General features: G+C 36.5%; 1 protein-coding gene across 1 annotated transcript in view; it reads left to right on the top strand.

The window, feature by feature from the left end:
* The first annotated feature begins 517 nt into the window (after nt 1–517).
* Nucleotides 518–14,568, top strand: part of LOC113233305 (neuroligin-1-like) — a 36,236-nt gene continuing 22,185 nt past the window's right edge. The window contains exons 1-3 of the mRNA XM_026468387.1: nt 518–708; nt 2,543–2,760; nt 13,517–13,675. Of these exons, the coding sequence (XP_026324172.1) occupies nt 518–708; nt 2,543–2,760; nt 13,517–13,675 (568 nt within the window). The remainder of the gene's footprint in view (nt 709–2,542; nt 2,761–13,516; nt 13,676–14,568) is intronic.

Raw genomic sequence — 14,568 nt, 5'->3', positions numbered from 1 at the left:
TATAATATACATTACAATGAAAATTAGACTGTAAATATTTTATTATTTTGTACGTTTTTGCATTTATTTACATTGTTAATTTTACTATGTAATCAAAATAAACTACGGCGGGCCTGATTGAAGGTGCGAGTTGTCTTTGGCCCGCAGGCCAAAGTTCAAAGAACCGCTTCTCTAACGTGCTTATGTATTGTTTCAGGTCAAACCAATGATTGAGTCATCAAAAGAGACCTGCATAGCAAGAAAACAATGATTCGGGTGAGCTTTTTACTAACGCATGATAGAGTAAAGCACTAAGTTTAGATTTATATCAGAGTATTTTTATTGTGTTGTGTTCCGTACTTGTACAAATTAGTGGCGACGAGCGCGTAAGAAGGGGGAATCGGGATGAGCCGGCGGCGCGTGGTGCGGCGCGCGTGCGCTTGCGCGGGCGCGCGGTGGGCCGCGTGATGCGCAGGAGCGCGCGCGTAGCCTGCGGCGCGTGTCGCGCGACCGCGTCTGCGCGTGCGCCGAGCGCGTGATGCGCGCGGACCGCGCCGCGCTGTACGCGTGGCTCGTGTGCTTCGCGGCCGCGCTCTCCACGCACAAGTACAGTACGCGCGTCGTGCGCACCAAGTACGGGCCGCTGCGAGGGATTGTCGTCCACTCGCACCCCCAAGTCGAAGCTTACCTCGGCGTGCCGTATGCGACACCACCCCTGGGCAGCCTCAGGTGAATAAAACGTTCCCTTCTTAACGTTGGTTTGCCAGTCATTTCATAACTGATATCTTTTACCTGTACAGACTCATTAGCTCATAACTAAAGACTTCAGAATGGTAATGGGACAAAGCTTACAAAGCCTGCATTTAGTTTTTAGGCTTTAGCGATTGTTATACGTAGGACTGGAAACTATTATATTCGGAATTAAGTCGCGTATAATGGGACCGGTAAAGGGCCCGAAACGTTGGTTTGTTTAAAAAATTAAATATGCGCGATTTAGATCCGAAAAAAAAAAGTTCCATATCCTACACGCAGTTAGTTCTAGTCAACAGATTAATACACTGCCGCGTATTCTTGTGGTCGTACCTACTGCAACAATATGTTGCCGCGTTAACGAACTAATTGAACGTTGTTGGTGTTTGCCTACCGCTGATTGCACACCATTTTCTAAGCTATCCGAAAAATACATGGCTACTGTATTCTTTGACAACAGATTATCTACCTTTGTATGTAGGTTTTATAAACGTTATCATATCTCAAGTCACTTTAATATGCATGGTGCTTCAAAACCTTATAAGGAATTAATGAGGCATGCTTCAGAAGCTTGTATTGTGTAGGTTATTGTGTCAGTCATGGCTCCGCCGCCGCCCCGCTCGCTGCTGTATGCAAACACATGTCTGCGTACACAGATACCGAGCATACTCTGATGTCTTGTATGCGTTGACTTAACGAGCGCGTGTCACAGAATCAAGAATAGTTAATGAACACATTGGACATTACATAATATTTAAGGTTATAAAAGTATGAATGTAGAAATTGTAGAGTTTAAATGAGTACTTAATGAGTGCGAATGTATAACATGGATATTATTTAAATGATTAAAAAATAAAGATCTACCTATCTACTTTGGTTTAAAAAACAAGTTGTTAATAAATTATTTAACTTATTATTGATTCGCTTCGAAAAATGTGTGCATAATTCTATAAAATTATGATTGAGTGCGGCACTAAGGGCGCATTCAAATCAGACGCTTATAAGAGCTCTGCAGTGGCGCCACTGTGGCGTCTCAGCCACACCACTACTACTTTTCATACAATATTTAGAAGCAGCGCCTCCGTCTTCCTTTTCCATCCACTCACAAACAACCATTGCAGTCACAATAATTAGTAAACTAAAAATCACTGAAGCGCTACAGACGCGCGGCTGCCGCGTCACTGCAACGTTTCTACAAGCGTCTAATTTGAAGGTAATAGTACTCTGAAGGATGGTCATATCTTAGGCCGGAAGTATTACATCAATTAATCTTGGAATTTGTGAACCGTTTAACATTAAATAATGGGAAGTTAGAAACTGGGGGTCTACTCCCATTCTCCGTCCGATATCTGTCCGAAACAATTACAGTCAAATAAGTAATAGTCGGCCAAATTAAAAGGTGCACGATGCGAATGAAGCTTCATACTTGACATTGTCTTTTGATTTGGTTGAGTATTACTTATGTAGGACGACATGAAAACATTATGAATGTGACCGAGAAAGTATGTGTGAGAGAGAAGGAACACGAAGGTGCGAGAGAGCATAAGACGTTTGCACGACTTTTTCTTTTGAAAATATGTAATAATTAGATTCCCCATGATTTTGCTTATTGTAATTGTTTCAGACGGAGAACGAGACCACATGCCCAGATACCTTTAAGCACATTCCTTATACGCATTTTTAGGGATAATATACATTCGTTTACTTTATACACATTCGTTTAGTACTAGAATGAACTCCTCTTAATATCCAGATTTCGATAATCTATATTTACTTCGTGCTTCTGGATTGACACATATGTGTTTTATACTAGATACATGCCACCGGTGACGCCGTCTCAGTGGCGTACAACGCGCCTGGCGGACGCGGTAGGCCCAGCCTGCCCGCAGGCGCCGCCTGCGCCGGCGCCTCGCGACGAGGCGTTGCTGCTACACCCGCGCGCACGCATTCGTCAGCTCGACCGTTTGTTGCCCGTGCTTGCTAACCAAAGCGAAGATTGCCTTTATGTCAACCTTTACGTGCCTGTTAATGGTTAGTATTAATGCGTTCCACCTTACGAGCCTTCACAGACAGAATATTAAAAAAAAAAACTCTTTCGCAAGGAGTTCTACTGATGTAGGAGTTTACCAAGTGGAACCTTTAGTGAATTAACAACAGCTTACCAATAAGATATGAGATACATTAAGATATGATATACAGAACAGAATATTTAAATACTGACATAGTATTCTTAACGCGGTAAGCGTACAAAAATTTCGACTTTAATCTACATACATTTTTTTTTAACTTCATAAAAGAATCATAAAAATGCAAATAAGTATTTTTTCCTGAAATTTCAGAACGAAATGCTTTTTACGTGTTATATTCGCTGCTCGCTTCCAGAGAACTCAAAAAGGTTCATTGTCACTCTAATCCAATAATCTCGGATCATCTCAAAGTATCGAATTTTAAAGAAGCTATGTATGTTCTTGCTTACATGACATTACGTTATTGGAAATTATAATTTACTATAACAGCGTGACTCGGACAAATAAATATTTTGTAATCCTAAAAGAGAAAGTGTTATACGACATAATATGTTTCGATCTGTGACAGATATAATATATTTTATAAGAAGAAAAATGTTTTTTTCGGAACTCTGTATTGGGAAATAACGTTAATTATTACGTTTTCTGTGTCTTTTATAGACTTTAATTACTTTGAAAGATTTGTTTGCGAGAGCGGTGTAGATTGATCGTGTTAATGGTAAAGTTGTATGTCGTGCAGTTTTCTTTATTATACTAAGTGACAGGACGAATAAGTCGTGTCGTGTCCTGGTGCTAAGCGACATCCTTGTCGATACCAGTTTCAGTGCCACTCAGATTTTCTAACCGACTTCAAAAAAAGGAGGAGGTTCTCAATTCGACTCTTTTTTTTGTACTTATGTTACGCGTGAACCGATTTTCATGATACTTTTTTGTTGGAAAGAGGGTATCTCCATAGTGGTCCCATTTTGAAGAAAATCATCCACCTCTAAGGGGTCACGTTCACGCATGAAGGTTCATTTTTATAAATAGCGCCTAAATTTTATTATAAGCAGTGCTGCTTATAATAAAATTTATTTTAATGGTTGATTTTGCTATTCTCCAATTCAAGGCGTTTTTCTCTCTCGATATACTTTGAGAAGTGAGAACCGATAATAATAATAAAGCACACACTCGACATAGCCCCGCACTAGGGAAACCCTGTGTCGCGGGTGTCATGGACACACACATAGACAACCAGAAATTACACCCAAACTCACGAGAGAAATAAATGTAGGCCATACAAATATTTCTCCCGGCCCGGGAATCGAACCTGGGACCTCTGCGTGGCAGTCCGGCATGGTAACCGTTCGGCCACGGAGGTAGTTATGTTTATTATATTTTAGTGGCAAACTAGGGGATGAATCCGGGTTTGCGCACTACCCGGTAACCGATTTCAATAAAACATGGTAATTATATGTAATTCCACAATAATACTCTGTACTGAGATTATTAAAACTTCCCATCTTCTGCCACTGCGCCTGTCACCCTGAGTCATAACTCATGTTATTGTAATTTCACCTATACGTCCTTAGCCTTCAAAACCGGAATACAGCAATGCTCACATTACTGGTTGATGGCAGAAATTGGTGATGTGGCAGTACTTCCCTGGACGAACTCTTTCACGAGAAGCTTTATTGCTACTCGAATAATAATAAGTGTAGTTAAAAAAATTAGGTTTTAGATATGATGGAATACACGTGAATTTTCGCAACAATAGCTTCAGATAACACAAAAGATTCTTGGAAAGTACACAAAACAGATATGGCGTTAATCGCAATTACCAAACGCATGGATAATTCGTGAGCTCTGCCGATTCGAACTGTAGCTCAATTGAAAGAAAGAAAGAAAAACGTTTATTCATTAAATTGAGTCACTATACCCACTTAAATCTAATACTTAACACTAAATCAACAAGTAACCGCGTGATTTTAAGTTCGTAACTGCATAGTGGCGCAAAAGAACGATAGGACACGTTTCAGCAATATGTCAATCTCGGGCGAGACAGACATATTGCTGATTTACAGTCGTTCCTGTTATTTTGGTTTTTATAATTGGTAAGCGGTTGCCCTAAATTGGCAAAACGGACACAGGTTCGAGTCCTGTCAGATCAAAGAAATTTTCTTTTATATTCGATCATTGTATTAATAATTGTAACAAACTAGTGGAGTAATTTCACAAAAATAAATGCATGTCATGGTAGTAAATCATCATAATATTAATTACAATCAGTAAAAGAAAAAAAAACAGGACGATAGCGAAGACAGAAAAAGCGAATAGAAAATACTATTGTGTATTTTTGTATATTTTTAAGCCCACAGAACATTTCTAGCGGGAACACTTTACGCCATACGATGACACTTACGATTTGTTTTTACTGTTTCTCCTGTAAATTTCTCATTATATTAATTTTTATGAATTCTTTGTAGGAAAAGAATAAAATGTAAGAATAAAGTTGAAAAGTTCGTTAAAAGACCGATATATTTGAATTAGTTCGCTGGGTTGAGCGGGTAATGAACATAAAATGAGGAGTAACCAGAATTTACGGAGTCAAGCTGATATACATCATCAGAAAGTAAAGTTAGAAAAGACAAAAGTGAATGAACTAAGTGATTAAACATCGGAAAGAAAGCGTGAAAAAGCGAAAGAAAAGATTATGCAACCGAAATAGCCTTTTTTTTTGTAAAAACGAAAAACAAAAAAGAGTAGATTTAAGAAGAACATAGAGTAGGTTTAAAATGAAAAGTGTTGTAAATGTAACGAGATGTACATTTTTTAACCACTGAATTAAAAACTAGTGGAAAAGTAAAACTAGTGCGCCTCATGCACACACAGAAGTAACGTTACATTACACTACTAAATTAATATAATCTTAATTGTCTATAATTATCAAATAAAATTAAGCTTACAGTATATATCTTTTGGAAAAAAAAACTTAGTAAACTTTACTGGATTGAATCCAGTAAGGTTTACTATTACTAACGTCGAAACTGATCACACTACATCTACTTCTACAACAAGCCAATGATCTGTTTTGCTTAAGAGTTCCATTAGTAAATACTAAATGGCACCATTATTCGATAGTTCTTATGTAATTGATTGAAAGCTAGGAACCCTATAAATGTGGAACACTCTAGTTCTTGGTCTATCAGATCATAGAAGAATATTGGAATTTTAAATAGAAAACTACCGTGGGACTCAGACATATTAACTAAAAATAAAGGATAACTCACGTATTTAAGTCGAATTTTTGCTCGACATGTTTCGAACCAATTCGTGGTCCTTGATCATGAGATTCCGCGGCGGTGACTCGACGAAAACTACGCGCCAAAGCCCTGGCAACCCAATCACTCAGTACGGCAGCGGGCGCAGGCAGCGTCGGCGAAAAACTACCCTCGTTTGCTTCATTTTTATTAAAGTCATATGCAGGATTGCACACTACACTAACAACGTCACTTTCTAAAGTCTCGTCTACACTAACCACTGATGTAGTACCTAACACTGTTTTCCAGCCGGGGGGTACCGACCATCCACTATCACGATTGAAATTCGAATGACGACCAATCTTGATAACTTCACGTACTTTCCGCGGAATGAAACGCTTTTCTCTCGCCAGTACGGACACTTTATCAAAACGAATATAGTGCATCGAATCCAAATCCAATGAGTGTTCCGTCACTGAAGAGCCCCGAGTCATATAAGGGACTCAAGCCATTCATCAATTTGTTGAATTATATCCAGCTATGTGAAGATGAACTTATGGTGACTTTTGACGTGACATCTCTTTTCACCAATGTACCGGTAGACGAAACAATTAAAATTATCTCAGATCTTTTAAGTGCCACAGATTTATCTGCTATGTATTGATTTAGTATTGACGAGACTTTAGAAAGTGACGTTGTTAGTGTAGTGTGCAATCCTGCAGATGACTTTAATGAAAATGAAGCAAACGTGGGTAGTTTCTCGCCGACGCCGCCTGCACCCGCTGCTGTACTGAGTGATCAGGCTGCCAGGGCTTTGGCGCGCAGTTTCAGTCGTGTTACGCCGCGGAATCTCATGATTAAGAACCACGAATTGGTTCGAAACATGTCGAGCAATAATCCGACTTAAATACGTGAGTTGTCCGTTATTTTTAGTTAAGAACATTGGACTTTAAAATCATAGTACTATAGGTGCTTTTTATTTATCATAATGGCATAAAATGATCAAATATTAAAAATAAAGTTATATGTTTAATTTAGTGAAAATAACACTTATCGATGATATGAAACGTCTTCACCAGATACATTTTAATTATTGTAGAGCCAACTAACTTTATCTCTGTCTATGCGTAGTATTTCTTGTATTATATGTAATTAAAGCTATATACATGAAATGGTAAGGGAAAGCTGTAACTTATCACAAACAACCTAGCCCTAACCATACACTACGCTATATATACGTACATAGATAGTAGGGGAAGCCTGTTACCATGCGACCTAAGGTAACAGACGGAAGGTGGGAAGGATCAGGGGTGCAAGGAGTTTATTTTCTCACTGCTAGTCTCACAGACTCACAATACTGAACAGATAAGCTGACGGTTAAAGGGGTATTGGCCACAGTGAGAGGATGCTGTATTCATGATAGTTCCATTGTCAATGAGACAGCGTTGATGTCTGCATTCAAAGATAACTTTATTTCTAGAAAGTAGACTATTTATACAAACTCTATATACACATGTGCGTCAATATTACAATATTATTTTTAAATATAAAACAAAGGAAACATCTATTCAGCAGGCTGGTCTTGCACATTGCTATTCTGTCAGTGCACTGCTGAGCAGTTTATTATCGTCACGTGGTAAATTTATATCCGGTCAGGTTGTCTGTTCATGTCACGTGAACGTGAACATCTAGTACTATTATTTCGTCAGCACAAAACAGAACAATAAACCATAATTCACTAAAAATGTGTAATTTTTGGTTTGCGTAGGGAAATCACACGTTTACCTTAAGAGAACGTTGATGCACAACAAGCTTAGTTATGATAGATATATCATAACAATGGCTATAAAGGAACGCTCACTTCACACTTCCACTGGTTAGTTATTTCGTGTTTTTAACCGACTTTTATGCGTATGTTAGTGGGCATGTGTACCAGGGCGATTTAATAAATACGTAATATATTTTTATTTCTTAATGTAGAACTTCTTACTAAACAACTGACATCACTTTTTAAAATTAGCGTGAAAATAAAATATAAAAAAAAATATTTAAAGTTAGGTAAGGTATTCAATAAGCGACATTACATATAGGGGTATGATGTTTAATTGTTTAGAATAAAATGATGTTTAAACTCAAAAAGTATAATTCTAATCAAGACACGTCTGAAAGAAACAACAAGGAAAATTGTAGCTTGGTGAGGCTCGGGACTCGTTAATCCTTGCCGGAGCTTTATAATTTATTCACGTCATCTCACCGCAGCCTCAGCGGCCTTTAAATAATCAACTCTTTAATAATTATTTTTAGTAAATTTCTTTAACTCAATTTTTAATAATAATAATAATCAAATTAACTAAATTGAAAAAATTAAGTTTTAAAAACCCTATATTCCATTTTTGCCCGAGGGAGACGCGAGAATGTAAAATAAATATGCAGAATAACGTTTATAGGTAGTTATAGACCTACAGATGGCGCTACGGCAAAACAGTAATTAAAAACGAAAAACAATAAGCACATGGAAAAAAATTAAGGTCTGTTGGTTCGTTCCGTAGCTCAGTTGATAGAGCATTAGACACGGTTTATTGGCGCTGGTTCGAATCCAGCCGCATCGATGACATTTTTCTTAGTGTTTGATTTTTGTATTAATAATTATAACAAACTAGTGGAGCAGTTTATCAAAACAATAATTGAATACCATGATAGTAAAACAACGTGATATTGAATAAACTTAATATAATAATAATAATAACTTTATCGTCAGCTATATAAATTTGTAAACAAATCATGAAAATAAATGAAATAGAGTAAACTGAATTGAAATATGTGGATTGTTATTAAGATTATATTTACAGCTATTTTATAGCAGTTATGACTTTAGACAATTTGTTACATTTTTATTGACTTCGTAATGGAAAAGAGAGTAAGTTATTTATTTTATTATAGAGGTGTTGTATAAACATTACCTGAGAGCACGGAACTGTCGATTTATTTATTTATTTTACCTTTATTGCTTAATAAAGAAATGTATTGACATCCCTGTACAAACGACAGACTTAACGCAATAAGGCATTCTCTGCCGTAAAAAATACGCCCGAAATAGAGAAAACAACAATACTTTGGTGCAGCACTTCAAAACCAATCCAAAATTTTACAATAAATAAATATGGCATAAAATAAATATAATATAACATAAAAAACTTTACATAGATACATAATAAACATACGTGTGTAAATATAGTAAAATATGTATAAATATTCCCTCTGCACCATTGAGTCTCGAATATTGTTAGGGAATCGTTGCGCTTTTGGGCCGTGCTTGTCTTAAATTGTTCCACTTTGTGTAAGCGTTCTAAAGATGAATTGAATGAAGGGTATAAGAATTACACAAAAAAACTAGTGCGGTGGGAAGTAATAGAGCGTTTAAGGCTACGGGATGTTCGAAGTTCGCACCCCAGCTGATCGATGTGAAATTGAAATGTACATTTAAGGTAATTAAGTGCAGCAGTGTGGAACAAAATGGAGAAAGGAGTAGTTAATTTTTTTTGAACTTATGTTCATGGACGGGAAGCCAATATAGCTGATGACATACTTTTGCATCCAAAAATGAACCCAATACGGTTATTAATAAAAAAGGGGCCAGCCTGTTCAAACAGACTTGAAAAATGTAGCTGTAATACATGTCAGCATAGTTGACGGTAGGCAACACTAAAAAACCTGAATTAGGAGAGTTTTGGTGTTGATAGGAAGAAAGTGCTTAAACTTGTATATTACTATCTTAGTGTGTTGGTACCCTACGACAAAGTTTGGACACCTGGAGATCCCACGTTGTGGCAAATATAACTACATTTACGTTTTCAGAGAATAGTAGGTATGGTAGGCTCAGTATAGGTATGCAGTCTTACTTAATTAGAAAAAGAAAAAAGATTTTACAGGTGTACAAGTTAGTAGCGATCAAATGTAGACTTAAAATTGTAAATGTTAAGAAAGATCAGTATCAAAAGACTTTGATTGTTTTTGAAATAGTTGACATTCATTTAATGGTCCCTGGAAAAGTCATGTGATTGTTGTTCACAATGTGGAAAAAGAAAAATTCAGGTAACTTACGAACCTGAAATATCTTACATGGAAATCATTCATCATTCATATTTCAGCCAGCATTTGCGTGTTTTTTTCACAAACAACTGAAAGTTTGTTATAATTATTAATACAAAGTTCGAAAACGTAGAAAAAAATTATTCGATCCGGTCGGATTCGAACCGACGTCTCCCGTCCCAGACGCTATGCCAACTAAACCACGGAACGAACCAGCGGACAAATTTTTCAAGTTAAACATTCTTTTTTCTTAAAATTCTTCACAAATGAGTCTTAATATACTTCACTACGATCACTTGTATGTCTACATCTCGTCTGTCTGACAGACAGAACTATGATATTGGTGTACATAATATAGTGAACGTGTGTAACGATAAGGCTTTTTAAGAAAACTTTTATGACAGCCCTTTGCGCTCTTTCGAATGTCAGCACAGTTGTTTCTGACGTACCACCCCAAACTTTACAGTGATCGTAAATGAGCAAAGACACACATGGGCAGAATAAATTATATAGAGGGTGTCAGCATTAGCTACTTGCCGCAAGTTTTTGAAGACGTATATGAGTTTACGAACTCGTGTTGCTGAGAATTAACGTGATTTCGCCAGCTGAGGGTTTGGTCTATAATGATATGATAAGTAGAGTTATGCCTCGTAGTTTCATAGGTATGACCTTTAATAAAAAATGTATCAGAGGGTGGGACGGAAGCCCGTTGGAGCATGAAAGGGACAAAAAAGGTTTTCATCGAGTAAATAATGAGTAAACTGGTGATCAGCCTTCTCATTCCAGCAATAAAAGCATTCTCCACAGTACATTAGCCCCAGTACACGCACTTGAGCCCTTGTAGTCCCATGCATTATTGAGACAGTGTCATCAGCTTAAGTGATGACAATGCAATTTAGAAGTTAAAGTTGTCACAGGTCACTGATGTACCCAATAAACGGGGTAGGTCCAAGAATGTAGTCTTGCGGAATGCCATTGAAAGCTGCTCATCATCATTAACATTATTACCGATTTTTACAGACGGAAGCCCCCCTGGGGCCTTACTATGAACTCTTATTACAGTTCAGTATAGGTTCGTAACGACAAAAAAAAAAACGAGATGGTGATATACACTTCATGAAGCGCCGTCACACGATTCATTTTAATTCCTAAACTGAATCGTAATAAGAGTTCATGGTAAGGCCCCTGATTCCTTTTGTTTCTAATTTAGATAAGGGTAAATAAATCATGTCGAGGCTTTCCTTCTTTGTCAAGGTGGTTATATAATGTCGTTATAAATCTGGTACCCCCTGTGGACGAATGTGACAAATATTTTTTTTACTGCATCGATAACGAAATGTTATAAATGTCCGTCCAATTCGTGTAACTCTACAGATAATATTGACTAAATTATGACCAAAATACTTTTTTTCATTTATTATATAATGTTTTTGGTTACTGTTTGGGTACTTAGAACTACGATTGTTTAGTAAAAGCTGATATGTTTCATTAATAACAGTGTTGATCGTCCTGGAAAGTAGTGAAAAAATTATGTTTTTCTTCTACTAGACTTATAATATTTGTATGTATAAAAATTATACACACATATATATATATATATACATATATAGACATGTGAAGTAATATTAACAAATAGTACAAGCAGTTTAAGAACAAACAACGAGTGTAGTGTGCATGGCTAAATATAAATTTATTATTATTCCATTATAAACCAAGATTTCAAGAAAAATGCAAAAAAATACTCTAACCTATGTTGATATTTTTCCATCGAGCTGTATAGGTGGTGACTAGGGGTAGTGGGGGTGAGCGACCCCTGTTTAAACTTGATTGACCCCGCTCCACTGAAGATAAAGCTTAACACCGCCGCGGTTATCCCGCTGGCGCTAATTAATTTAATGCAAATTTTATAATGCAATTCTGTTTAATTGTACAAAGAAAGGCGATAAACTTAGTATATTAGTATCAGTAGAACTATTTGTTATAATTACTTATAATTCTATTATAAGTAGTTATAAAATATTATTTCCCTAAAAAGATTAATTTTATTCAACCATAACACTGAACAACAACTTTATGTTGTTACGCATGTTAGTTTTTACGAGAGAACGGAAGCAGGCACTTAGCGAAGAAACATACACGGCGCGATGCGAAAGGCGTGACATAAGGAAGAGGAGGCTACGGGCGGCGGGCAGGGTGTCGAGGCCTCAATTCCGTAGTGCATTGCAGTGCATCCTGCCCCCTGCAAGCAGTGCGGAAGTGAGGCTGAGACACCCCATAGCGTCACCTCAAGACATCGTGTCCGAGAAGAATTGAGAGCATTTTTCACAAGATTTATTGGTATTGTGATTTTTGTTGTGTAAACTGAGGACGAGACTCCGATCACTATACTTCCAGTAGCACAATAGCATTTCTGTCACTGATTTTTTTATATGTATTTCCTTATGATCGTGTCCTGCCTATTCTTTTCTTGTTTTCGTCCAATAAAGTCCATTGCTGACATGATAATAATTTATTATTTCAGCTAATCTCACGGTTAGTGGTTTGTGGCAGTTTGTCAAATTATTTCTAGATACGTTTGTCATTGATATATGGAAGTAATTTGTTGCCGACTGTCGCAATGCGACTTTCTGTTTCGGTAAATTTGTTAGAATTTTGCTTCTGCGTATGTTAAATGCCTCTATAAGTGAATTCTTATAAATACACCTTTATTATATATATGTAGAAGGATAACAAAAGTCATTGAGATTCTCGAAATGTTTCAGAGTTTATTACGTCGCTAAAAGTACCTCCCACCTTTTATATTATTTTCTTATTTTTGATCTTAATCGAAAAAAACTTTGAGAATGAATGTTAATAATATTCGACCAGTATTATTCGTATAAGCGTATACAAAAGTTAGGGAAAAATATGTGTTCGATATTGATTTCCGTTCAACATAATTAGAATTCAATCTGTGCTTGTCACCAGCACTCGTTTGGAGAGAAACCTCCCTGCGCCTAATACCTCGAAGAATCGTCTTATTTGCAACACACAGTTTTTATAGGATTATTTTCTCATCGTGCCATACAATATTGGCAAAACAAAATTAAATGTCACCATGAAATATAAGTAAACATTGATTATTTTTTCGTCGACATTATTCTGAGTATTTTACATTCAATAACAACGAATACTTCTATTGGTAACAGAACACTCGAATCCATTTGACGTTTATTTCATTCTTCCCTCTGTATACAAATGTAAAGCACAAAAATTGTACAAATAATTCTTGTAACTTTCCATATTTTACCAACGAATTTGGAAGACGCAAAGAATCTTTGATTGCTGTTTTATTTTCATGGAGAAAATAAATCATAGGTTTATTGGTCCTCTGTTGTCGACGTATTTTAGCATATTGGCGAAAAATATTTTTTTTCTGTTTTGTTCATGTAGGGGGCGAAGGTGAGGGTGGAGGAGACGGAGTGCCGTGTCTGGTTTTCGTGCACGGGGAATCGTACGAGTGGAGCTCGGGCAACGCATACGACGGGACCCCGCTTGCCGCGCACGGCAGTGTTATTGTAGTCACTATCAATTTTAGGCTAGGTGTTTTGGGTAAGTAGTACTGGTAGCAGTATATTACATAAATAGGGTAAATTTTAAACCATTTATGGTAACAGTATACAACTGATCCTGTATTGGTAATGAAACGAACGATATGGCATCATGAGTGAACTTATGTACTATGTAATCTTTTTAACGAGTTTAATCTTGTTAACGAGTAATAAAGCACACTTTCCTCCGTTGTCGCTTGTACAATAAACACCTACATTGAATTATGTGATACGGATCACAGACACAAAAAAATTACAATAAGTTGTGTGTTTATAAAAGCTTTAACATTATATAAGAAGAAATTTGCTCTAAACTATGAGGATTAATCAAAACAAAGTAATTTGTTTTTCAAGAAATAGACAGAAATTGATAAGTTTTAATATGTATTAAATGACGATAAAGCTTTTAAGTACATGATCGGATTTTAGTGGTAAAAACATTAAATATTTTCTTCCACTCGTAACTTTATCGTATATTTATACATATACTACATTGATTCTTAGGTACTCCTCTTTTTGCCTTATCTAATATAGACTGTTATTAATAATTAGGTAAAGATCGAAAGAGAGATTGGTGCTGTTTATATTTTTACTGTATATACGTATATAGTCAAATAATTCTCGTAATTTGAAATAAAAAGCAATCCTAATTTATTTGGAAAACAATACGTACACCTCCGTGATCTAGTGCCTTACACACCGGTTTTCATGGTGTCGCCATTTCTAAGGTCCCGGGTTCGATTCTCGGACGGTTAGGTCAATATAAAAAACTACTCGTAACTTTTCTGTATAGTTTAGGGGCTGGGTATTTGTGCCGTTGTCTCCGATTACCATAACACAAGTACTTTAGGAAATGAAACTATTTTTCCGGATTTAAATCGCGTATATTTGTTT

Source organism: Hyposmocoma kahamanoa, unplaced genomic scaffold, assembly GCF_003589595.1.
Source record: "Hyposmocoma kahamanoa isolate Upper Pololo Valley unplaced genomic scaffold, ASM358959v1 102, whole genome shotgun sequence".
In the NCBI taxonomy this organism is placed as follows: domain Eukaryota; kingdom Metazoa; phylum Arthropoda; class Insecta; order Lepidoptera; family Cosmopterigidae; genus Hyposmocoma; species Hyposmocoma kahamanoa.
The sequence above is the reverse complement of the archived record's forward strand: the minus strand, read 5'-3'. Positions and strand labels throughout refer to the sequence as shown.